General features: G+C 42.4%; 2 protein-coding genes across 4 annotated transcripts in view; both read right to left on the minus strand.

The window, feature by feature from the left end:
- Window positions 1-5865, minus strand: part of robo4 (roundabout, axon guidance receptor, homolog 4 (Drosophila)) — a 29412-nt gene extending 23547 nt beyond the window's left edge. Inside the window, exons 1-2 of one of the 3 annotated variants that reach the window (XM_034117370.1) lie at window positions 5245-5865; window positions 400-729 (exon numbers count right to left, since the gene is read on the minus strand). In XM_034117370.1, the coding sequence (XP_033973261.1) occupies window positions 400-729; window positions 5245-5443 (529 nt within the window). In that variant the 5' untranslated portion in view covers window positions 5444-5865. Of the gene's footprint in view, window positions 1-399; window positions 730-1030; window positions 1185-2608; window positions 2839-5244 lie in introns of those variants that run through there. The other 2 variants (XM_034117372.1, XM_034117371.1) reach the window with 2 other exon arrangements.
- A 14046-nt stretch (window positions 5866-19911) lies between these two features.
- Window positions 19912-25793, minus strand: tmem218 (transmembrane protein 218). Its single transcript, XM_034117335.1, has 3 exons — window positions 25331-25793; window positions 23748-23850; window positions 19912-20347 (listed from the first exon to the last, which is right to left on the minus strand). The coding sequence occupies exons 1-3, from the start codon at window positions 25438-25440 to the stop codon at window positions 20213-20215; spliced, it is 348 nt and encodes a 115-aa protein (XP_033973226.1). The 5' UTR covers window positions 25441-25793; the 3' UTR covers window positions 19912-20212.
- Window positions 25794-27537: the final 1744 nt, after the last annotated feature.

Below are 27537 nucleotides of genomic sequence, written 5' to 3' on the forward strand. Positions count from 1 at the left end.
CCCCAGAAAAACCTGAAACTTTGACTTTAATACAGTTATGTGAAATCTGTTGACATAATACATTTAATTAGAGTCAACTTTTCAGTTGTGTTTAGAGCAGGCAGATTAACTGACTTTTTAACTGTATTTCAGATATAAAAGCCTTTCAGATATGTTTTACAGCACAACCAGAATCATTGGTTCAGAGGCTCAGGGAGACGATGTTTGTGGCACATTAGAAACACAACTTGCTAACTAGTCTAATCAAACATAATTCACATCATTCTTACTGCTTGTTTCTCAACATTATGTGAAGCCATGTATTAACTTTAATAATTAAAACATGAGACTCTTCAGACCCCATCTTGATGAATGTACTGTCAGAAGTTCATTTGACCCCCTCCCCCACCCCGGTCTTACCTGCGATGTACAGCGATGCGTTGCGGCTGAGGGCCTCCCCGGCGCTGCTCCTGGCCACGCAGGTGTAGATGCCCTCATGAGACTGAGCCCGCCGGCCCCCCCCTCTCACGCTGAGGAAGAACAGGCTCCCCTCCAACAGCATGATGGGCTGCACCCCCCCCTCCCCCGTAGACAGGTCCAGAGGCTGGCCGTTCCTCAGCCACTGGATTGAGGGCGGGGGGCTTCCATCCACCCTGCAGGACAGCGTGGCGGGGTAGCCCACCTTCACCACTACGTCAGAGGGGTGGTGCACGATGCGGGGGGGCGACTCCTGCGAGTGAACTCTGGAACCTGAGGATGACACAGAATCAGAATCAGAAATGCTTAATTTATCCAAGAGGAAAAGTACAATGTTACAGCACGGTGCAAATAGACGAAATAAAGGACTTCATTAACATATCAAATGAAGAGGCAAGCAGTAATTAATTATAAATAACATGTATAAATAATAGTTAATAAAAACATTAATAAACAAAAAATCTAATTAGTACACCTCCGAGGTAGAAAAGATAAGTAGCTGCATTATAAAAGTAAGTGAACATTTAAAAGTAGAAGCAAATAATAGTAAACAGTTTATAGTGCATGGTGTTACAGTGGCAAGCCCGGCCACCAGACGCTCGCCGACGAGTCCTCCTTCTGGGCCTGGCTCCAGAAGGGGACCCCGGGCTTCCTCCGGGCCGGGTATCCTCACTTCTTAGTTCGTCTTTCATGAGGTCTTCGAACCAATCTTAGTCTGGCCCCTTGCCTGAGACCAATTTGCCATGGGAGACCCTACCAGGAACACAAGGTTCCAGACAACACAGCCCCCAGAAATGAAATGTGAATGTTATTCTTTTTTGTGTAGACATTAAGGCTGCACGATGTGAAAACAAATAAGGCTTATTTTTGGCTGATATGTCCATATTGTGATTTCAATAACATTACAAGGAACTGTGCTGCCCTACAGAGGAGCCACACCCTGCAGCACTGCACTATTCATCACCTCTGAGCTCCTTTCACTGGCAGCAGAACACCCCCCACAAACATGTTAACCCTGGATACTAACAAACAAGCTCTGTCTGCAGCACAGCAGAGGAATGCCATTGTGTGAGCTTCCTATGACACTCTGAAGGAAGCAGGGAGATCAGCTTCCTCACAGGAGAGGAAGCTGCAGCTCTCAGGAACATCAACCCCCCCCCCCCCCCCCCCCCCATCAATATCCGCACCAGAACAAAGACACTCTGAGTGCAAATGTACTGTCTACTTCTCCAAACAAAAATACATTTTATTATGAGCCTTCCGTCACTTCATGTGAAATGTACTGAGGTTTGGGAGAAGTGGTGGAACCTTTGCAGAAGCTGCTTCCTGTCTCAACAACAAATAAATGTTCATTAAATCTTAAACTACTTGTTGCATTGTGAGTGTGTTATTAACAACCAGCCATATTCTTACCAAATAAAGGAGGGTCAGAAAGATCAGAAAAAACAACCAAAGTCTGGAGAGAGATGTGGAAACAGAATCATCTGAGGAAATGCATTCCTTCACACCTTGGATATAATCCTAATATGGCCAAATATTGCTTTAAATGTGTGAGGACAATTAACACAATTTTTTTTGTATTTCTTTAGTTTTCTCATGTATTCACTATAGCCGGAATATCTTCAAATGGAAGCTAAAAACAGCCTGTTCACCCCCGCTCTGTGGATTTGAAAGTAAAGAAGATTCAGCCAAACATGAGCCATACTTTTTTAATAAGGCTTAGTGCACTCCTTTTAGCTTTTTTTAACATGATCTCTCAATTTGGGCTCAGGGAATCATCGCAATGTTTTAACTGGACAGTTTGTAGAGACACTGTGAGTGTGTTTAATTATAAGTGTTTGAATGGCTTTCAAGTTGACCCACGTTTTAATTTTTTGGGCAAATTACACATTGAAAAACTAATTTAGATGTAACTGTATTTGCAATCAGTGTGACACCTTCTACGATTCTATGAGTTCTTCTTACAGTGTTTATAATTGGATAGATAAGAATAAGTGTGTTTACAATTGTTCCCTAATGATGAAGGACCATCAGAATCTCCACGGTTAACAGCACATTGTAAACCCAGTGAAAGGCTTTTATTCTGTAGGATCTGTCACACTGTTTTAAACTAATAAACACGTGAATGATCCCAAAACTCAAAGTCACGTACCTGACTGAATGAGTGCGAAAACTGCTGCCAAAACTCTCATGAGAACAGCTGAGGTCATCATGAGGAGCGAAGTCACAGATCACTTTATTAATATCTGTAACTGCCGAGTAACCGGAAGTCCATTTAAATCAACAAATCCATATTTTCCGTTGTTTTTAACTTTACAAATATGTAAATTAAACTCCCAACTATACTTGTAAATGAGCGCCCTATAATGAATATCAGCGTCAACTTCGTTTCATACTGCGACTGCACCGACTGCAGCTTCCGGTCAGAGGGTTTTCAAAATAAAACCCATGATGCTATTCCGCCGCCATGTAGATCACTGTATTATCCACTCATCCATCTATCTGTTGTTAGATCTGTACAAACATCTTCTATTTTAAATGTTTTTGGGGATATACATAATATTTGATTTAATGAAAGTGAATATAACTGTCTCTGACCCAGATGACTGTTCCTCACTTGAAACTGTAATGATAATGTTGCTCAGAATGCAGCATAAGTGAGTGTGCGTCAAATATTTTGTTGTGCTTTTCACGGATATCAAATAAAAAACGAATTGCTTTAATGGATTAATCCACTTTCTTCTGTCTAAACACGAGCCACATTCCATTGTTGTTTTTTATTTTGAGTCTGTCCAAACTGCTAGGAAACAGGAAGTACACAGTCTCCCAAGTCTATGAACAATGGAAGGAAACTATCTCTCCTGCATGAAATGAGTCCCCAAAGTATCTCAGTTGAATGCAGGCCGGTCATAGTGGTTCTGGAAATCTCTGTAACGGAATTAACCAGAACTTCAAATACTGACTTTGTGTCTCAATTACAAATATATTCTGGACTTAACTAAAACAGTCATCATGTATGTTTACAGTGTAAAATGGGTAGGCCTATACTCAAAAAATACTAGATTGTGTGTGTATACTTTTGTCCCCACAATGCAATTCAGAAAGGAAGTAGAGGTGTTATACTTACTGTTAAAATAAAAAAAGTAATGTTTTTATGGTAACTTTGCTGACATTTACTGTAACTCTGGGAAGGACAGAAAACTGAGTTACTTTCAAGTTATTTCGCAGTAAAACAAGTGCAACCCAGAAATAAGTGAAGCACCGCTAGTTCATTCCTTCCAAAGACTCACATAAGTGAAGTATTGTTTAGTGAGCTGTTCATTGTGCGGCTCAGAAAGGCCTGGGCTAAGTGATGGATGTTTATATTGATCCAACAACTCGGGTTTGATGGCCCCGGCATCGGCCAGCTTTCAGTGTGCAACAAAAGCTTTAGAGAGGATGAAGGATGAGTCCCGGCTCAACACAGCCCCTGGGAATGGTGCTGAGCACAGAAGCACCGAGGGAAGGAGCCCCTTTCAGACTGTGGACCAAAGGTCAGGAGGAGGATTGGAGCGGGCGTGGAGGGCGGGATGGAGCGAGGAGAAGAAAGAAAGTGTCAGCTACATAGAGGAATGTGATCAAAAGTGACTTCAGAGTAAATTCAGAGTGTAATTCAAGTGTGTTTGTGAAGGAATCAACAATTGCTGTCAACATGAATGACCGCTTTAAGCTAGTTTAAACAAAAACGCTTTTCTTATTAACTCTAGATAATTTAAATAAGTAAAGACTGAGCTGAATGTTTATCCTTATGTGTGCAATACTCTTTTTTCAGACACCCATTCCATTACTTTTACATTTCAACATTTTGATCAATGAGTTGAATCTTCATCTGTGCAATGGATCACATCTATGGAACAGAGTTCAGGGTTGCATTGTCATTTGAAATGAATGTGATATAAAGGAGTAGTTAACACACAGAGCATGTTTATGTCTCCCATAGCAGCTTAAAGCAGATATTTACACTATGGCATCAAAACCAAAATTACATTTAAATATTTGGACAAATTATTAAATCTATTACACAATTTATATATGTCGTAAAATACTGTATATACTTGAACCCTCATGTAGGGTTATCTCTTTACAACAGCTCAGAAATCTCCTGATGATACTTCCTCACCTTTCCTACTTATATCATATTAGCTTGTAGAGGATTTTTAAGGGATGACGTTTTGAAGAAATGTGTTGGCGCATTAGCTCTGTTCAGGATCTTAGGACTAAAATATAGTTTACACAATGAGTATATGTTCTGTGATGAAGTGTGACAGTCCCTTTTACACAGCACTCCCCCTCCCACATGTCAAATCACATCAATACATTCAAAGTCTGTTTAACTGACTGTTTTACCCCTCAGGGGTCTAGCATTTTGACATGTGTTTCTATGTGAATGGCTGTGTGTTCATAAACCATCTGACATGTATCATCCAATTCTCAGTTTGTGACAGAGTGCAGACTATTTCAATACTTTTCTGCATCTTGGATCACATCAAAAAAGGGGAAAATATAAATAAATGTTTTCAAGGGGGAAAAAGGCATTGTTTTTTTTATTTTGTTAAGACCTGTGGCATGCAACACTTAATGATGAGGATGTTATATTTCAAGACCAATTCTAAAATGTTAAAATTACAAAATGTGTCAGCTGATTTTAGCTGATGATTTTCACTTCAATGCACAGCCATGCAAAACAACACTATATCTCCACAGCTAGCATCAGAATGTCTCCAGTCTAAAGTCCAGTGATTGGCTCACCTTTCCTGCGGTGTGGCCGGCTCCTGTGGGGGGGGTGCTGGTGTCCCGCCCCGGGACCAGCGTGCTCCCTGACCCGGCTCTTTGACCCTCTGTCCTGTCCCGACTCGGATGGACACAAGTCTTGGCCCATGCACCTGTGAGAGGACTCTGAGCAGGTGTAGATCCAGGACACCAGGAAGAGCCACGCACCAACCCGCATCTTCAGTCCTCACTTCCTGTCTGCAGGACCAGAACCCTACTGCAGCTCCACTGAACCGTCCATACTGGAACTCTGAACTCCTGGACCGCTAGCATCCAGCGTGTGACCTGACCTACACACACTTGTTATCTGGAGATATGAAACACTGTTTTCTTCATATTCCTGAATCATGGCTGTGTGCTCCTCACCCTCCCTCTCTAATTTGGCTGCTCCTAGTCTCTCCATCTCCCTCCTCTTTGGCTCTTTTTTTCCTCCCGCGGAGGGAGAAGGTGGGGGGGAAACAATGATCAAAAAACAAGTTCCAGACCTCATGCTGAGCGAGGAGTGAGGGAAAGGGGACCGAGGGGTACTGTCTTGTCCAACAACATCTGTGCCATTCATTCTGCATGGGATAAAGAGGGGCGACAACAAGGCTCAGTCTGAGGAGGGGGGGGGGGGGGGGAGAGATGAGGTTGAAATAAAGGGGAGGTAACACAGAGGGGCCTGTTCTCCCTAGTCACATCACTGCCATTAATCAAATGTCTATGTAATGATCAAAATGCAGAAGATCTGTTTTTGATTGAACATTGCATTCGTTCAATAATAAACCTCTGCTTTGATCCCTCGCTAAATAAGGAAACATTATTTGAACCCTGATATGATGTTCACCTTTTGGACCCTTTAGTTCTGTTCGGGTGATAACATGGGACTTTATTGGGCTTTTAAAAGCAATACAGAAATTAGAAAAATGACAAACCCAATCCATAACATGTTTTGTCTGTATTTCAATTCCGAACAATACAAATAAGATATATTAGTATTGTTTGCAAATACTCTCTGCTAGACCACATTTAACAATGGAAGCGTCATTCGTCCAGTAATAAGTAAGGGATAATGTGCAGCGACGCGGTCATTATGGGTAAAAGAACACCGACAGGCAGATCAGGAGCTTCGCGTCGGGCTCCTGATCTGCCTGTCGGTGTTCTTTTACCCATAATGACCGCGTCGCTGCACATTATCCCTTACTTAATGTGTAGCATGCTTATTAATATTTGTTTTTTACATTTTCTGTACAGAGAAAAGGCCATGAAGTTTCAGGATTAAATTATTCTTGTATAATATTTTGTAAAAACGGGTCAATTTGACCCAATCAACACACAGGGGTTGAAAAGCACCATGTGTAGAAAGTATTTTCATTTTCGAGAAATCGGACATTTCTCGTTGTTGCGCGAAGTCAAACTTTTCGTTCACATGCTCAGATGTTAATTATTCCAACAGAGGAATGTTTTTTTTGCCTCAAAAAAGACAAAATGGGTACAAAGGCTTCTCTTTCTTTGACTGCGTTGCTTTAATGTGACAACTCAAGCCCCCCCACACACACTCACTACCCAGCCGCCCACCAGTCAACTCGCCAAGCAAATTTGTAGCTGCCTGTCTGCACAGTATGAGCTCATACATCATCTTGGCTCGCCCAGAACGAGAACACAGAACCCCAGGACAACCTGTCCCAATGTTCTGCTTCATTCTCCAAACACAGAGTGCACTGAGATTACACTCTGACTTAGACGGCCATTTATCAGCCTGTAATCAAAAACCAAACAAACATTTTCACTGAGGATGTGAAATAACATTCTGGAAATTAAGAATACCTTTACACACTGAAAAAACTGAAACGTTGACTTTAATTAAGTGTAAATGTATTATGTCAACAGATTACACATCATTTAATTGGTTAGTTGAAAGCAATAATATAAAGTTGAACCTAATATATTTTTATTTAAACGTAATATTACTGCTAAACCAACCTAAAAAAGATGATGTGGAATCTCTTGACATAACACATTTAAGTCAACTGATCACTTTTTTCAGTGCAAGACTGATTATAAAAAAGTGTATTTCTGTAGGCAGCTGCAACAGTTCCCCATAGTTAACATCAAAAGGTTAAAAAAGGAGTGCAGATCACAATATAAATACAGGGCTCTTTTGAAGGTCTCATTACATGTGATACTTGCATATCACCATGGTTACAGTTTGGCAACATGTCTTCTTTTGTTTCAATAGATTGTTTTGGAGTCAAACAAAACACACTTTATCAACAATAAAAAAAAATCAATAAGGGAAGATAAGTGATATAATCGTCTTTACTAAAATTTAGTAAAACACACTTTAAATTCCAACACTTCAACCTGTTAGTGGTAACATCAACAAAGTGTACCAATCATTTATAGTAACTTAAATGAGCTTAAACCGAAACTGGAGCCCAAACTTAAGTCCTCCTAGTTTAAGGGTTTACAGCTTAAGTGTATACGTAAATCACATGAGAGAAATAAAACAAACAATGTGTTTCTGCGTTACCTCAGACATTAACACAAGCTGTTAACTGAAACGGAATCTTGTTTCTTTGCACAGGAATGATTTGAAACAGTTCCTTGATCAGTTATAAATATGGACTGAACAGCATCCAATTCATTTATGAATTTATTTTCACCATATCAAATAAATGGGTCTAACAGAGCTGATGATTTGAAATGCAACTTATTCATTCTTAACTGCAGTCGGTCTGCAACAGACCTTTTAAAGGGGACCTATTATGCAAAATCCACTTTTGTATGTCTCTTCTACATCAACATGTGTCCCCTCTGTGTAAAGAGACTCTCTCTTTACACAGAGGGGACACATGTCTCTTCCACATCAACATGTGTCCCCTCTTCTTCATGTCTCTTCCACATCAACATGTGTCCCCTCTTCTTCATGTCTCTTCTACATCAACATGTGTCCCCTCTTCTTCATGTCTCTTCCACATCAACATGTGTCCCCTCTTCTTCATGTCTCTTCTACATCAACATGTGTCCCCTCTTCTTCATGTCTCTTCTACATCAACATGTGTCCCCTCTTCTTCATGTCTCTTCTACATCAACATGTGTCCCCTCTTCTTCATGTCTCTTCTACATCAACATGTGTCCCCTCTTCTTCATGTCTCTTCTACATCAACATGTGTCCCCTCTTCTTCATGTCTCTTCAACATCAACATGTGTCCCCTCTTCTTCATGTCTCTTCTACATCAACATGTGTCCCCTCTTCTTCATGTCTCTTCTACACCAACATGTGTCCCCTCTTCTTCATGTCTCTTCTACATCAACATGTGTCCCCTCTTCTTCATGTCTCTTCTACATCAACATGTGTCCCCTCTTCTTCATGTCTCTTCTACATCAACATGTGTCCCCTCTTCTTCATGTCTCTTCTACATCAACATGTGTCCCCTCTTCTTCATGTCTCCTCTACATCAACATGTGTCCCCTCTTCTTCATGTCTCTTCTTCATCAACATGTGTCCCCTCTTCTTCATGTCTCCTCTACATCAACATGTGTCCCCTCTTCTTCATGTCTCTTCTACATCATCATGTGTCCCCTCTTCTTCATGTCTCTTCTACATCATCATGTGTCCCCTCTTCTTCATGTCTCTTCTACATCATCATGTGTCCCCTCTTCTTCATGTCTCTTCTACATCATCATGTGTCCCCTCTGTGGAAAGAGACTCTGAAAGCTTCAGGAACAAAGATTCTCTCTCTTTTTGTCCTGATCCATTTATATAACAACCTGTCTGAAAATGAGCTGATCAGATGTTGGCTACTCTATGATGTCATAACAATGTTTTGGCTTGTGTAACCATTAGCCAATCAGCAACCAAGGTAACCCCCCGATAGAAAGCTATTAACTCTTCATCAAATGGTTTATGAGCATAATGTCATATTGTTGGTGTTGCTCTCCTGTGCCAAAATGTACTTTAAGGTTTATCCAAAACCTAAAATATTAAAACGCGGGCTGGTTGGAGCCAATAGGATCGCAGCATGCTCTGTGGATCTCTCCGGCCACCCATGTTCAACATCTTCTTTGATCAGTGTAGCTATTCCTTTCCTAAGCCTGCCTGATATTCAATCATGTCTTCAACTCTGTCAGAATGAGCCCCCCCCCCCCCCAGTGGGCCGAGCCTGGCCCTCGATGGGGAGTCATGTCGGAGCAGCAGAGGGCTGCTGGTGAGTGACCTGACCTCTCCTCTCCAATCACTGTCCAACCGAGAGACAGAGCTGCAGAGTGCTCTCCTGAGGGAGGCGGGGGGGGGGGGAAGGCCAAGGCAACACCAGGAGCTCAGATTAAGGATTGTGCCCCCCCCGGTGTGTGTTGCAATGATAGCATGCCCCGGCTTTACACAAAAGTGCATAATAGAGGCGACCAGGCAGCGCTGAGAAAAAACTCTTGGCCCTCAAACGGCATAGTTTGTTGCTGGGGCGACGAGGCCCCGGTTCATTTCCCCATTCCATCAGAGAGCCTTTCACAGCCAGACCCCCAGCCAGTGAGCCTGTGGCTGCAGGGCTGCCAAACATCCACTTGCTGGCTGTAAACCTTTACTTAATCCATTCTAATAAGGATTTAAAATGAACTCCTTCACTTTAAGTTTTAACCCAAGGAGCACTCGTGAAGTTTTATTTTCCAAATGTTTTGAAAGGATTGCAAACATTGCCCTTTGCTTGATTAAACAGACTGAACTGAAACACATTCTTTTGGGATAAATGCATCAGCTTTGCCCGGAGTCTCTATGGATATTCAGTGTTTTGGGAGCTTGGTGGGGCGGTGAGGGTATCCATATCACAGACAGGGGGAGATGCCTGAGGATGTGAACAGCAAGCAGGAGTTCTGCTTGAATGCATCTGAATGCAGGAGAAGAGGAGAGGAGGAGAGGAGGAGAGGAGGAGAGGAGGAGAGGAGGAGAGGAGGAGAGGAGCTTTCTGCTCACTCCTCTTTGCCCTTGCTTTGCTCCCCCTTTTCTCCCTCTCGCCCGCCCCCATCTCTTTATATGTCCAGCTGGCTGCTCCACAAAGACTCTGTCTCCCAGTTCCAAATGATCCTCAAACCCCCACATGCTTTGTTCTGCTCATTTTCCCACTCCCCAGAGACAGAGTTTAGCAAAAATTAAAATGAGGAAAGGAAAGAGGGAGATGGGGGAGAGAGAGAACGCTTTAAAGGGTGAGGAAGAGGAAGAGTGTGTGAGAACGAGAGGAGGTCTCTGAGACCTTCAGTTTTCAGGCTTCAAGAACACTAGTTTTCATATCCTTTGCATTGTGACCCTAGCAGTTTAAGTGTATGTGAATGCCCTCAAAGTTAGAGGTGGGAGAGGTACTGAGATGTGGTGCTTCAGTAAAAGTAGAAGTACCAGAGTGTAGGAATACTCCATTACACGTAAAAGTCCTGCATTCTAAATGTTACTCAAGTTAAAGTATTAAGTTATGTCATCTAAATATACTTAAAGTATCAAAAGTAAAAGTAGTCATGCAGATCGGTCCATTTCACAATCATATATATTAAATGTTGTAATTATAATCATTGATGTGTATATCAAAGCTGGTAAAGGTGCAGCTAGTTTGAATTACTTACTTTACTGCTGGGTATAGTTTCTGAATTTACTCCTAAAATCTGATTTAAGTTTGATCATATTGTTTATCATTCATCTATATCTGCAACGTAACTAAAGGTACCACATGTAGCGGTGTAAAAGTACAATATTTACCTCTGAATTGTAATGGAGTAGAAGTACAAAGTAGCATAAAATGGAAAATGGAGTAAGGTACAAGTACCTCCAAATTGTACTTAAGTACAGTACAGTACTAAGAAAATGTACTCAGTTACTTGACAACACTGCTCAAAATGATGCATTTGTTGCAAGGGTGTAAATACTTTGTAAAGTAGGGGAAGGCTCGCTGAAGCTCTCACTCAGTGTCTGTTCACTTGAATCGGATATTTCTCAGGGCCACATTCTGCAGGGCTAAGATCCTGTTTTGCGGTAATCATGCGGTCAATTACAGGCAACAAGTCCCCCCAGGTTGAAAGGTTCCAGATCCCCTGTCCCACCCTGCTGAAACCCCCGTCCCCCAGCTTGTGTGAAATCATGCGGTGGATTGTTGTGCAGAAAAGGAGCGCAGTATGGAGATGTGGGCTGGAACTAATAGGATTGGTTTTGATTCATTAGATTCTCTTTCATCATCCTGGTTGGAATTCTACTCCACGTCTCCTCGGGCTTCACACTATTAAAATGGAGGTGTGAGGGGGTAAGTGTTTATAATTGAGCCTGTAGACTGCAAAAGCTCATTACTCTCTATGGAATCATGTGTTTATTTATACCCCGTGGAATCAGCTTCATAACCATGTGAATGCAGCAAAAGTGCTGACAACACACAACAGGATGTGATTCAATGGTTGGCAAAATGCATAACCAGAATGTAGAATAACAAAGCACAATATAACATGTGCATCCTCTCAGAGAGAAATCTATTGTAAAGCTAATCTCTTCCCTTTTCATAAATAAGCCCAATTAGCCTAAAACGTATATTTCTTACTACACACACACATCAACGATGTGCTACTAGTTGAGCCAAGCTGGGGGTTCTTTTGCCGAGGAGCTCAAAGAAATAGATTTACATTTTTTGAAATATTGGAATATATTTTTTGGGATGCAAATGAACCTACCAACCTCTCTAAAGTGCACACAACCCCCGCTCAAATATGCAAATTACGTTTTATATGGACTAGACAACAACATAAAGCATGTTTAGAAGTGAGATTTAGAGCATTCCCCTGCATAGGAAGTGGGTTCTTGTGTCAGTGCTGGATGCTTACTTCAGTAACACATTACTATTATCTACAGTATGTTCACGAGACAAGTGTGTGTGTAGAGGACTGAAACTGACACCAGGGTTGCGGTCCAATAGTCCAAAAATCAGCTCCTAAATTCTAACCCTATCGTCTATCCCTTGACCTCTGTGTGAAACGTCACGGGGTTAAGGGATAGTGGATAGGAGAATTCAAAAGGATTTAGGGTTGCGTTCGAATACTCCAAAAAAACAGCTCCTAAGTTCTAACCCTATCGTCTATTCCTTGACCTCGGAGTGAAACGTCATGGGGTTAAGGGATAGTGGATAGGAGAATTCAAAAGGATTTAGGAGAAGAGACTGCGGCACTTTAGAGAATCCGACTGCACTTTCACTATCCGACGTGTTTATGATGCGCCAGCGGAGGTCATAAATGTGCGCCTGCTGCTGTGGGGAAACTATGGAAACTACAGTTTTCTATACAGCGGACTACAACATGGATGTTTAATAAGAACGAGGGACTACTGTAAACTCATCTAGAGACTCTGCACCGTGCTCTGATGCTGTTGTTTTATGCTTTATGAACGGGGACAACAGAGAAACATATTCTTCATGACCAAAGTTGGAATTGAAATAAAAAAGGAAAGTGAAACTTATGCTCGTCACCCTCTCCCTCCGGTCCACATTAATACAAATGATCCCAATACATATGATTGTATGAAAAGATCTTAAAATCAATACAAATGTATTTATTATAAACGTTAGTCCTTAACATCTATCACTGTGTATATCACCATTCAAACATCTTTTAAAAGTTGAACAAACCCCACACAGCTCAGTAAAGACTGTGAAATGTTGACTTTATTTGATCATTTCAGTAAAAACTAACGTTCATATTTCTCTTTTTGATTATAATACTGATGAACGTTCAAAACAAAGCACTTTGGCAACTTACCACATACGTTTTTAAAATGCTTAATAAGCACCGTAACTTTCATGATATCATTTCTCGTTCATAATCGGTTGTTTCCGTGAACGGCCGACTGTTGTGTGACGGCAAATGCTGCGGCCGCAAGGCATTGTGGGGCAGCATTTTCTCCTCTCCTTTCGGTTAGGGAGGTCCAGTGGTTCCTAGGCTAAAGGAGGTTATAAAGGAAGTTTGAAACCTCCTTTCCTTTTAATTTAGAGAATTCGAACGGCACTTATCATGGCTGCCACTGAGGGACTTCCGGGTCATTTCACTCCGTTAGGAAGGTTCCTAAGCTAAATGGACTATTCGAATGCAACCCAGGAGAAGAGACTGCGGTGCTTTGAGAATCCGACTGCACTTTCACTATCCGACGTGTTTATGATGCGCCAGCGGACGTCATAAATGTGCGCCTGCTGCTGTGGGGAAACTATGGAAACTACAGTTTTCTATACAGCGGACTACAACATGGATGTTTAATAAGAACGAGGGACTACTGTAAACTCATCTAGAGACTCTGCACCGTGCTCTGATGCTGTTGCTTTATGCTTTATGAACGGGGACAACAGAGAAACATATTCTTCATGACCAAAGTTGGAATTGAAATAAAAAAGGAAAGTGAAACTTATGCTCGTCACCCTCTCCCTCCGGTCCACATTAATACAAATGATCCCAATACGTATGATTGTATGAAAAGATCTTAAAATAAATACTGTATTTATTATAAACGTTAGTCCTTAACATCTATCACTGTGTATATCACCATTCAAACATCTTTTAAAAGTTGAACAAACCCCACACAGCTCAGTAAAGACTGTGAAATGTTGACTTTATTTGATCATTTCAGTAAAAACTAACGTTCATATTTCTTTTTTTGATTATAATACTGATGAACGTTCAAAACAAAGCACTTTGGCAACTTACCACATACGTTTTAAAATGCTTAATAAGCACCGTAACTTTCATGATATCATTTCTCGTTCATAATCGGTTGTTTCCGTGAACGGCCGACTGTTGTGTCGGCAAATGCGGCGGCCGCAAGGCATTGTGGGGCAGCATTTTCTCCTCTCCTTTCGTAAAGGGAGGTCTAGTGGTCCCTAAGCTAAAGGAGGTTATAAAGGAAGTTTGAAACCTCCTTTCCTATCATCTAGAGCAGACCTGGGCATCGTACGGCCCCCGGGCCACATACGGCCCTTTGGTTGACTCTGACCGGCCCGTGTAAGGCTAATTGGAAATTACAAAATAAACATATTTTCTAACTTTACCTCATACATGGACTAAAGCTGCATTGCTTTTATTTTGAAGTTGTTTTTTATTCACGTGCATAATGACGCAATACGTATATCAAGACGTGCACATTATTGGATCCTTGTCACAAGACGACTTTAGCCCTCAAAAAAATGTCCGCTAAAAAAAGAAAGGTAGATGCTGAATGCAGGGTTTTCAACAAAAATTGGACTGCTAAGTATTTATTTACTGAAGTCGGAGGTAAAACCGTGTGGTTAGTTTGCGGGGAGCAGATCGCCGTGTTTAAGGAGTACAATGTGAGTCGACATTACGAGACGAAACACGCGGAGAAATATAAAAACTTGACTGACGCTGAAAGGGCGCGGACATCGGAAGCTTTGCTAGCTAAGCTGCAAAAGCAGCAAGGCTTTTTTACCAAGCTTCACACATCCAGTGATGCAGCAACCATGACCAGCTTTGTGATATCCCACAAAATTGCTAAAAACAGTAAGCCGTTCTCGGAGGGGGAGTTTGTCAAAGAGTGCTTGGTGGACTCTGCAGCACTAATATGCCCTGAAAAAAAAGCCGCATTTGAGCAAGTCCCGCTGTCCAGGCGAACCGTGACTAGAAGGATCGAGGACATTGCGGGGAATCTGGAGCTTCAGCTGCAACGTGAAGTGGCAAGTTACGACTTTTTCTCCTTGGCTTTGGACGAGAGCTGTGATGTCCGCGACACAGCCCAGTTACTCGTATTCGTCCGCGGGATAACACCGGACTTCAAGATTACGGAGGAGCTGGCAGCAATGCGGTCGATGAAAGGGACGACGACAGGGAGCGATCTGTTCACGGAGGTAAACAAGTGCATGGACACGCATACATATGTGAACAAACATTTTCAATTATGAAGTTTACGAAATCCAGGTATAGATCCTCTCTCACTGATGATCATCTGTCAGCTGTGCTTCGCATCTCCACCTCAGACATTCAACCTGACTTTGATGCACTCGTTAAAGCCCAGCAGAGACTAGATTTCTCTCACTGAACAAGAAAAGAGAACTTAAAAACACCAAATGAGGTGGTTAGACTACAAATGTTGGCATGTAAAGGCACCAACTAGCAGTGAACTGGGACACTTTCTTTGGAAGCCTTTTTCTCAAAATCACAGTTCAGTGATGTTTAGTGACAGTTCAATATGATGTATCTTGCTTAATATTTGGAGTACAAAGACAATATTGTGATGTCTTTAGAATGCTAAGAACCTCTTTCCAACAGTAAATGAAACTCAAAATGTGTTTGAGTGAATGTGACTGAAAATGTTCACTAATATGAGTCACAAATGGTGAAAAACGTTCATTTTGTTTACCATTGTTTTGGGAAATTTGATTTAATAAATGACATTTTTTTGTAAGGCAACCTCACTTTTTCATTGCTTAACTATAACATATACTCTTACCAGCTTGTCAAAACAATGCTATTTACTGCTTTTTATAAAGAAATACAATTAATATTATGCAGAATTGAGTTCAGCCTTTTGGCCCGGCCCTCCACAATATTTTCAGTTTCTCATGTGGCCCCATGGAAAAAATAATTGCCCACCCCTGATCTAGAGAATTGGAACGGCACTTATCATGGCTGCCACTGAGGGACTTCCGGGTCATTTCACTTGGTTAGGAAGGTTCCTAAGCTAAATGGACTATTGGACCGCAACCCAGATACTGACCCACTTATGGTAGATACCTTCCTTTAACTCCTTATGTTTAATTACATTCTTTGTTATTGTATCTTTGTGTAGCATTTAGCCTTTTTTCCATCTAAATTGGAGCGACTGTCACAAAACGGGGGGGTTACGTATTGTAACCCCAGTTATATAAGCACAGGCTCCGCCCTCTACTGGACTCTATGGGTACTACTCTCAACCATGCTATGCGAGTATTCACCTACTGAGATACATAAACATAGCCGGCCAATCGGGGCGAGCATACCTGAATGCGCACACAGGCCCACAGTATATAAGGCGGCCACGCCTCCTGACTGTCATCCAACACCCTCTTCAGCGAGCAGCATTAAAGACAGGGCCCCCAGGTAGAGGGCTCCGCCTGTGCTTATATAACTAGGGTTACAATACGTAACCCCCCGTTATATCTTACACAGGCTCCGCCCTCTACTGGACTCTATGGGTACAGTGGGTGGAGCCCTGATGGATAAACGCCCTGTCGTTCAACAACATCAACCCATCACACTGCCCCTGACCGGCCTTTGGTTAACAGCCACTGCACCCCAACATCCTCTCATCCGGTTGAGACCATGGAGAAGTCGGGGCCGCAGCTTACTTGGCTGGGTAGAGCACACTCACACACCCCCTCACCAGTCCTGTGTTGCCCCAGCAAGCACAGACGATGAGAAGGAGCCAGACATGTCCAACAGATAAAACCTTATGAAGGGGCCTGGCGTAGACCAAGACACCGCCGTGCATATGTCCTCCACACTCACGCCGTTGAACAAGGCTGTTGATACAGCCATACCACGTGTAGAGTGTGCATGGACCCCAGTGGGGAAGGCTCTCCCCGCCTGTCCATAGGCATGTGAAATGCACTCGCAGAGCCATCCTCTCAGGCGTTTCTTGGACAGAGCTTTACCGGCCACACCATCCCCAAAGCACACAAACAGCTGTTCAGTGCGCCTGAAGAGCTCGACGCTCGTGAACTGTCTACAGGAGGGCGGGGGGAGCCTCATTCACTGGCGCTTCCACAAACAACAACCAACTTAATTATTACATTCAAATGAAGTACATTATTCAAGTTTACATTAACTTGGGATAATACCACGGGAGAAATGAGCGGAGAAGCGCTCTCTTTTCCTCTCTCCCCCTCTCTCTCTCTCTCCTCTCTCCCCCTCTCTCTCTCTCCTGACAGCCTGTCAGTATCTCATGCAGCTCACCGGTCCGTCACAGCGGGTGGAGCTGCAGGATTTCTGCTTCACACACACGTTGCATACCGCTATTTTACTGTCCTTTTCGGACATTTAAAATACTGCCAGACCGGTGAAGCCATTTTGGCGAGCTTGTTTTGCCGCACACAGAGAAAAGTGTCATGTATTTTACATCATGCGATCGGCTCTCGCGATCGGCATTTTTAGAGAGCACCGATCGATCGGCAGAGAGTGAGTATCGGCCGATATTGATCGGCGGCCGATCAATCGGAGCATCCCTAACTTACATGATGCCGAATTTAACAAACACATTTAAATAATTGGTTTAAACGGCAAAATAATAAGGACGATCGTCCGTTCTGTGATTCTCCAGAACACACAGATGGCCAGTCCGTCCCTTTGTAGCATGTTATTTCGATGAGAGATGAGCAGATCGCCACTGGGCTTTCAACTAAAGACACAGCCACGCAAAAACTGCGGCATTTGTACAGCTCCTTATGGGTACTGCAATTTGTGAAGTGCTTTCCTCTGTGATGAAACGATCAGCACTGCACCACGGAGGAAAGCGGCAGAAAGTCACCTGGAGTTAAAGAGAGCGGGGCTGCGTTGCGTGCATGGCTTCCTTCTGCAGGTAACGGGGAGACACGTTCTGGCGGCGGTCTCGTTCAGGATCCGAAAATACAATTTAAATATTTTTGCACACTTATTCCACTTATTCCTAGTGTGCCACTGGTTACGGTGCCGCGTGCCAATGGTGGCACGCGTGCCAGGGGTTGCCGACCCCTGCTCTAGACTCCTTTCTTCACACCACCGCTGGAACCCCAACCACTTCGTCCTGTAACAGGCTGTGGTGGATCCTGCTCTTGCTGCCTGGATAGTCTGAATAACTTTGTCAGACAGTCCCTCCCATCTCAGCCTGTCCCTCTCAGGAGCCAAGCCTGGAGAGGTTGGCCCAGAGTGGGTAACGCCCCTGTTGCACCTGCGGTGGAAAGGCGTAGAGCAGCTATCTTGGCCATGGCTCGTGTGCAAACGTGTCCACCCCCCAGGGTGGATTGTCCTGCCGAGCCAGGGAGAACCACCATTTGCCTCTTGACATGAGGCCGGCCACCTTGTTTTCCAGTCCCGGAATGTGGGGGGCCTTCAGAGATAAAAACATTCTTATTCCACTCACGTGCGCGCGCCCACCTGCTGCTTCCTTTACTGGAGTTACAGCGGGGTGGCGAGTGTGGGACAGTGTTCTGTCCTCTGAGGATGAGCAAGAAGCAGCATACGCCAAGCTGCGACTACTCCTCATCCACGTGACCAAGGAAATCGATCCAAAGAGCCCTTCCGTAGACACGGGGGCTCCCAGGAGATCATCACTGTCTTTTTGGAAAGTGCCATGCGGCGTGATCCCCCAGGGACATCACACGGCAAGCAGCGGCGGCCACACCGTAGACCAAGCTATTAATTCGGCCGATGCTGCGGCCAAATAATCGCTCTGATCCGGTGAGGTGGGGGCATCTTGCAGAAGAGCAATGAGCGAGACGCCCAACACACCCGTGTTTATTTGCAGCTGCCCTGTCATGCGGCAGTGGGGCAGAGGCTCTCTGCCCAGCCTGCTGCCTGCTGGGAGCAGATGGGCTGCCACGCTCCGCCACCATGGTCATCACCAGGGGGAAATACAGACCTGGGCGGTGGACTTCCATGGACGCCGGACCCGGAAGTGCCCGACAACGAGAAGTCCTCGTCATCCTCCTCCCCGGCAAACGGAGCCATCCTCTGTTGCTCTCCTGAGGTTTCTCCCATGTTCCCCTTTAAACTGTGGGTTTTTCTCCGGAAGTTTTTCCTTCTACGATGTGAGGGTCTAAGGACAGAGGGTGTCGTTTTCTCATACTGATATTCTGTACAAACTGTGCTGTTGTATTTGCTGTAAAGTGTCTTTACTGTAGAGTATTTTTATTATATATACAGCACTTTGGCTCGACCAAAAATCGTTTAAAAATGTGCTATATAAATAAAACTTGATTTGATTTGATCCGCCCCGCTGGAATGGCGAACGTGAATGGCGAACGTGAATGGCACCGCCTCGGCCATATCCTGGTCCCCCAAACACCTCTTTTCCCTGAGTGCTTTTTAATCCATTCAGTTTGATGTACATATTTAACATGTTTAAATGAAATTGTATTTTTTTACTAAGTTTGTTGACTTGTATATAATATTTACATGAATGAAATGTAACTTAATGTGTGTAAATAGAATGCTTTTCTGGCACCATTGACAAGTTGACATTTAAAGATAAGGACAGGAGACAAAGGTAAGCCAGGTACACACAGTACAGGAACACTCCTTGGATGTCCATTTGTTGGAATTAGTAACAATTACATTTCTCTTTCGTCACTTATGCATAATAAAACACTGACATACAAATACCGTATGTTACTTCTTTGTGTGTCATATTTGTTTTGAGTTATGTTGCTGACACAGCCGATGGCACACTGAAGCAACCTTATGACTGTAATTCAAGTTTCACATTAGCTGCAGTCATTTTTATTAGTTTAATGACTAAATACACAGTTTGTGAGTCAGTGTATTATCCAATCACCAGGCTTTAGACTGTGAGATGCATTGAGGATTTGAATGAACTGTCTCTGAAGTGCCCTGTCTCCTCCTCAGTGACATGTGTGTCCTATACTGTCACTACAACTGATACTTGACAGAAACAAGGTATATATGTTTTCCTTTATTCTTTTATTGCTTTTCTTTATATAAAAAGGTGGAGGGTTTGTTAAAGTACTCTGTGTAAGTAGGAAAATAAATTATAAATCTCTAGTATTAAATGATACAATTTAATACAAGATTAATGTTGAGATCTCAGTTCTGTTGTTGACGTGAACAGTGAACAACAACCTGTGAAGGAAACACTGTTTCTGTTTGGGGAGTCTTCTGTAGGTTGTTTCCACATGAGGGGGGGGCTCTCCTCGGCCTGCTTGTCTTAAGTTGTGCTCATCAGCCTGTGGTCCCAGTGCCAGCTCTGACCCTGGCAGCTCTACTGAGTTCTTAAGGCCTTGGCATACACCGGCTCCAGGAAGTGAAAGGGGAGCAGCATGAAGAACATGAGCAGAAAGACGGCGCTCACCACCGCCAGCAGGATGTAGCGAGCGATGAACAAAGTGTCCACTATCTGAGGAGAGAAAGAGTGAGACCGTTTACTGTCACAAGTTCTGAGTAACCACACAAAACAGCTTTTATCCAGGCAGTAAATAGTCTTCAATGCATGGGAAAAACATGGCAGGTAAAACAGATCTGTGTTTCCTCTATTAGCCACTAGATGTCAGGAGAGGGCCTCCACAAAGTGTTTGTGTACAAGCAGAGAGAAATGTGGCATTCTCAACACACACACACACACACACACACACACACACACACACACACACACACACACACACACACACACACACACACACACACACACACACACACACACACACACACACACACACACACACACACACACACACACACACACACACACACACACCATGTAAACCAAGTTGTTTCCAATTGACAATGCAGAATAACTGATGGTCACCAGATGAACTTGGTATGAGTGTGCACAGCTTCTACAGAGTCTTTACAGTGTCCCCCTCATGCTGCTGCACAGTGTAAACTGACCATGGCTGGGACACAGTATGATAGACAACTCAGGCCTCAGGTCAGGTTTAAGCTCTTGACTGCCAACTGTGGGCTTTGGACTGCAGAGTTAGATTTAATTTGAGATAATCTTGAATGATAAATTGTGTAACTCTGTGCGGCATTCAGAAGCCTAACAAAGACCTCATAGCTAACGCAAACAAACTCTCCCAAATGGTAAAAACGTAGCAGGAGAAGAAACTTATTTACTTGCGTCCTAGAGTAATTATTCTTGCATGATTAATATACCAAAAAAACTCAATCAAAAAACATAGATTTGGAGAATAGGAAGCCCCGAGGTGCTGAAATGCTGACTCATTCCTGCACCACTGCTGAAGCCCCAGTGAACAGCAGCAGTCTGAGGACAGAGGAGGTGAAGTGTTCATGGAGTTGCTTCCTGAATTTAATATGTGGCATCTCTGAGTGGAGACAACTTCATAAACGGATTGGACAGTCATGTAACCACGCCATGACATGATTGTAAGACAGGGTCAACCCCACCTTTCAAACGTGGCCACTGCCTCTGACATGTGGCAAAGCAGCAGTTATTGATTCATATAGGAATGAGACCTGTGTGCTCAGGGAACAACATCTGCAGTAAGGTGTTTGAAGACATGTCATGCCTATTGTTTCAATAACGCCTGCTGAAAACTAACTGCTGATTGTGGGATGCTGGCTATGTTCTGATCCTGCTGCTCTTTATCTAGATGGAGGATCAGCGGGGGCACAGGCTGCAGGGGGATGCTCTGATCAACAGGTCTAAAGCAAAAGAGGAGAACAATAGATCTTTAAGATTAGCACTGTTGTTGCTCAAGTAAGTTCAGTTTGGAGTTTATAAAGTTGCCATCGATATATTTAACACTTCACTAATAGCTCTTGGTCTGTGTTAATATTGAGATCATGAGCCACCAATACGAGAATAAAAACTGAGAAAACACCCTAAAGCCAGTTAATACCAGAGGAGAGATTTCACAGGGACTGTAATGGAATGAGAGTAGGTGTGTGTGTGTGTGTGTGTGTGTGTGTGTGTGTGTGTGTGTGTGTGTGTGTGTGTGTGTGTGTGTGTGTGTGTGTATAAACCCACTGGTGTCTGCGTGAGATGGGGATGATGTATGCCGTCTCTTATGGATGCATTTAACACATCTCACTTTTTAATTTGCCAATTACACAGCAAGTAGGAACCCAAAGTGTGGGCCATGTTTTATTAATGTGCTATTGAGCGCACGGGTGGTAGCTGGCAGGCGGGCGGGCGGAGGGGCAGGTGGGAGAGGGGGGCTAGTATAACCCCCCCCCCCCCCCCCACACCAGAGTCTGCAGCTAGACTAATTGGCACTATGATATTTTTACTTTGGTTAAACAGCAAGAGGTTGGACATTTCTTACGCAGTGTGCACACATTCACACACTCAGACATTTACATCCTCTCTCTGCTGGGAAGTAGGATTTCAGAATGTTACATAAAAACATGATATGAACACAAGACGTAATTGACTGTCTCTAATGAAGCAGTTTTCTCTATATAAATGCATTTTTACCTCTGTTAAAATACAGTTTAATCATATATGTAAGGATTTATAATAATTACAATTAAAATAAACTGTCTATTTAATTCAGGTTAAATCCTCTGTGTTGCAGACAGGAGAGGCTAATCTCTGGAAGCTTCTACAGGGAGCCTCGGGATGGTTTATCCACTGTTTCTCAATTTGAAGATACTCAATTTGAATCTTTTGTCTTTTGTTATTAATGTATTGTATCATAATACTTTGAGAATTCATACTGTAGTTGTGGTGTGTCTGTTTTAATGACATGCCAGATTGGCAATTTGAGACCATTTTGGACAATGACAATTGTTTTCTATTCTAAAAGCTACAGGGCACTTTAACATAGTTAACATAAATAACAGTTAAGAACTTCACACAAATCAAAACAATATGTCTTTTTGCTTCATTGTGAGGTGCTAATCTTACACACGATGTATACATGGGCTCTTTCAAACATTGGAATCAGTTCACCTGTCCCCCTTTGTTGCCTCTCTCTGTCGCTGCTCTGAATTAGCACAAAGGCTGTAGCATGCGTGCTAGCTGGGATGGGCTCTGCTCTGTTATGGGGGGGGGGGGGGGGGGGGCAGCTTGCTTGGCAGATCTGGCCAGCTTATTGGCACAACCCGGAGGCAACATGGGGGAGTGTTTGTTCTGTGTTGCTGTTGGGCTAAGATAAAGCAGAACAGGCCTTCACGACAAGCACACACACAGAGACGTGCACACACACTGACACATGCTGTTTTCAGGCACGCACACACACACACACACACACACACACACACACACACACACACACACACACACACACACACACACACACACACACACACACACACACACACACACACACACACCACACACACACACACACACACACACACACACACACACACACACACACACACACACACACACACACACACACACACACATGTAAAAGAATTACCATGAATGATAATGCTTGATATACTATTGTCACCGATAAGCATGAAATAGGGATCTACTTTAATCTCCTTAAAGTTCTTAAATGTTTCATAGTGCATAAAAAACATTCTTATGTTCACTCAGCGGTCTCTCTTGCCAAAATATTGGGTAGAAAATAAAGAAAAAATCAAATGTGAAAAACATGCTGTTATTTCCACTAAAGTACACCATGCTGTCACAATGCAATATCCACAATATAATAATACATGTCTGTGTATTTTGAATGCAAAAAGGTAACACATAAAAAACACATGGTATTTGTGTTAAATGTAGTACAACATACTCATTTATAATGAAGGCAGGTGAAATATATGAAAATGAATGTGAGTGTGTGTGTAAGGTGTGTGAGATCAGTACATAGACTCACCTCTATCTGTTTGAAAGGGGGGGTGGTCTCTGGGCTGCGTGGGAAAAACACCAGCACTAAAGTGATGGTGAGAGCCATGAGGAAAATGGGGATCACGGCTAACCTGGCAAAAACAAAAACACACAAGCATGGTTAAAACAAACAGGAAGTTATGAGAAGTCCCACTGCTGATTTGTGGTAAAACTTGCCAGAAACCCGGGGTTATCGTAGGATAATGGAATTTAAAGTACCAAAATAATGGCCTCTTTATTGTGCTTACCCTGTACGTTGTTAACTTTTCAATCAAGTAAATAGCTCCATGTTTCACCTCATTTAAACTTTACTGTAATTGCACCTTACACAAGTGCACACAAATAATCATTTACTGACTTTAATAGTATTATGGTCTGTTGTAGACAAGTATTAATCAGCAGGGATTGGAGGATGCATGGTCTCCGCAATCTATTAGTTTAGCAGCATGTGGGTATAATGACTTGTTTCATAGTATTTAGATAAGAAGTCAGTAAGGAAGGAAACTGCAGTTATATTTTCTTTGCTGCTCCATCTGGGTACACACAACGATTTATTAAGGAGGCAAAACATATTGAAGAGTTTCAACTTTTATGTGAGAAAACCACATTTCTTCTTTTTGTTCTAGTCATAGTCAAGGTCATGTAAGATTCTGGGTCTACTCTTCAGTTTGACACGAACCGCAGATTCTTTCACTTTCTTGATATTCCTAAATGTGTTGTCTTTAAAAACACCACTGTGTTCAATAGTACCATATATAGAATCAACGTGTCCTTTTAATGACATGTATTGGAATCCTCATTATTTGAACATAAAAACCTTACTAATGCCACAAATGTAAAAGTTAAAAAGTAAAATGTTCTTTTTGGTCAAAAAGCAAAGCAATATGAACTGGAGGGGGAGAGGTCAAAGGAATAAAGCAGACTGATTCAGTGACATACATGTACATGGTCTCCTGTCTGCAGTGGTGTCAAGTATTCAAACTAGCTGCACCTTTACCAGCTTTGAGAACACTTTAATAATCAATATTATAATTATAAAACATATCATATATATTATTCTGAAATGGACCAATCTGCACAATGACTACTTTTACTTTTGATACTTTAAGTACATTTAGATGCTAATACTTTTCTACTTTTACTTGAGTAACATTTTGAATGCAGGACTTGTACTGTAACAGAGTATTCCTACACTCTGGTACTAGATCTGAGTACTTTTACTTTTACTAAGTACTAGATCTGAGTACTTTTCCCACCTCTGCCTGTCTGGGCTCACTTTATTCTCCAGCAGTGTGTGCTTTGTATTCTACCCGGGGCAGTGTTAGCAGTGTGAGGGTGCTGTTCTCCCTGAATCAGGGTGCTGTTCTCCCTGAATCAGGGTGCTGTTCTCCCTGAATCAAGGTGCTGTTCTCACTGAATCAGGGTGCTGTTCTCCCTGAATCAGGGTGCTGTTCTCCCTGAATCAGGGTGCTGTTCTCCCTGAATCAGGGTGCTGTTCTCCCTGAATCAAGGTGCTGTTCTCACTGAATCAGGGTGCTGTTCTCACTGAATCAGGGTGCGGTTCTCACTCACTTCGCAGACCCGGATGCTCTCAGCAGAATCATCCCAAACACCAGAGCTGCGATCCAGACGATCGATATGACGAAGACCCCCGTCCCCACCTCCAGCACGGTGTTAGCCATGTCTGTTAGCAACGGTTCAAGCTGCTGTACCCGACATACACAGAAGTTAAAGAGTGAGGTGTCTCAAAAACGATTTAACAAGCGACGTTCGGTGCATTGCTATGAAAAGATGTAGCTTAAATTAGGCTAAATAGCTAACATGAGCTAAATGAGCTAACCGTTACTTCCACTGATGTGTGCGGGAGTTAGCTATCACTGCTAACGTTAGCTCTCCTATCCTGACACCGGCAGTGAAACATGTAACTTAAAGTGTTCGACTTGCTGTCTATTAACCTGACGTTTCTCAAGTAGTCATTCATTCAGGGAATCGTGGATGTATGTATCAAGTAAAAAAAAGGCAAGGATGGAGAGCCTTCTCCTTAGCGTCTTCTGCTTCCTGGTAACAGCAAACTGAAGTTTCATTGGATACACGAACTCGAGACCGGCCTATCACATGCGACTTTACTGAAAGCACTGTGGCTGCACATGGGGCAGCAGAACTTCACAAAGCTGCTTTGACTTTTTACCGTTTACGAGATGAACATTGAATCTTTTACCCTTTTTCTGATGTAACCGTACGCCTGCCTTTGCTTAAAAGCCTAATATCATACAGACGAGGCTATACCTTTGTAATAAATTAGCCTTACAGGGTTTACATTTAGCAGTGTGAAAGAGTAACATCATGAAACTTTGTATTATTCAGTTTTGTATTCAATAGAGAATACTTAATATATAATTAAATCCTTTTTTAAATACATATTTTTATTATTTTAAAGTAAATATGGGGAAGTAATTAATGGGGACATACATGTTATAGAAAAAGCATGAAGTCAGTTATTCTGTGTTATCAGTTTAAACATCCAGATCCAAAGTAGGGGACATCTTTGGGATTTTTGTTGCGTTAATTGTATATTCTTTCATTCTTATTATACATCCATGATTCTTTCCCATCTTTCCACCGTGTCTACTTGCAGCATGTAAGTGCACACCGACAGGGGGACTGGCCAGATCCGTGATTCATCATAGGCGCGTGTTTCAACGCGTTCGTGCGTGTGTGAGGTACTGGAAATATGTCTGAATATTTTTATTTATATGCTTCTTTATAGTTCGCTTGCTACATTTTGTAATGCCATATAGTAATTTTTTCTCCACTACATGTATCCGACAGCTTTAGAATCAGACAATTAGCTAATATAAACAATGAGATATAATTGTTGGTGAAAGCACAGCAGCAGTACAGTATAACGTAGTCACATTTAGCTCCAGCTGTGATGAAAACATAAATGCATCAATAATCATAATCGTATGTTCCTGAAATGGGCTATTCCGCACAGAAAGTACTTTATGATACTCACAGTTTATTTTCATATTGATACTTTTGTTCCTGCAGATTGGTCCAGGTTTAAGTGGTAACAGAGAATGTTAACAACCTAGTATTGCTACTTTCACTCAATTAAAAAATCTCAGTTATCGTTTGTGAATTGATTTTGAACATGCTGGTTATTGACTGTGAATTGTGTGTGTGTCATTCAAACTGATGAGAAAAAAAATAAACAGTAAGAATAAGACATGCTTTTTGATGCTTCATCATCTACAAGTCATTCCTAAAAAGTGATTTATTTAATTATTATTTCCAGTGGTGTAAGTATACATTTACTCAAGTACTGTACATAAGTACAACTTTGAGGGATTTTTACTTTACTTGAGTATTTTAATGTTTTACTACATTGTACTTCTACTCCACTACAATTCAGAGGTAAATGGTGTACTTTTACTTCACTACATTTATTTAATACCTTTAGTTACTTTACAGATGTGGATGAATGATGTGAAATATAATCAAGTGTTAAATCAGACTTTAGTTTCACCTGGAGTAAATTCACAAGCTACCCTGCAGTATACAAAGTCATTCAAACTAGCTGCACCTTTACCAGCTTTGAGAACACTTTAATGCATCAATAATTTTTAACACATCATATCTGCACAATCACTACTTTTACTTGATTGCAGGACTTGTAACAGAGTATTTCTACATTCTGGTACTTCTACTTTTACTAAAGAACAAGATCTCAGTACTTCTCCCACCTCTGATTATTTCTCCTGCACTGATTTTCGTTC

Source organism: Trematomus bernacchii, unplaced genomic scaffold, assembly GCF_902827165.1.
Source record: "Trematomus bernacchii unplaced genomic scaffold, fTreBer1.1, whole genome shotgun sequence".
NCBI lineage: Eukaryota > Metazoa > Chordata > Actinopteri > Perciformes > Nototheniidae > Trematomus > Trematomus bernacchii.

Coding starts and splice junctions, on each gene's coding strand:
- tmem218 (XM_034117335.1), bottom strand. CDS start 25,440: ATGGCTAACACCGTGCTGGAGGTGGGGACGGGGGTCTTCGTCATATCG. Junction 23,851..25,330: donor AGAGCATCCGGGTCTGCGAA/GTGAGTGAGAAC, acceptor TGTTTTTGCCAG/GTTAGCCGTGATCCCCATTT. Junction 20,348..23,747: donor CCCCTTTCAAACAGATAGAG/GTGAGTCTATGT, acceptor TTCTCTCCTCAG/ATAGTGGACACTTTGTTCAT.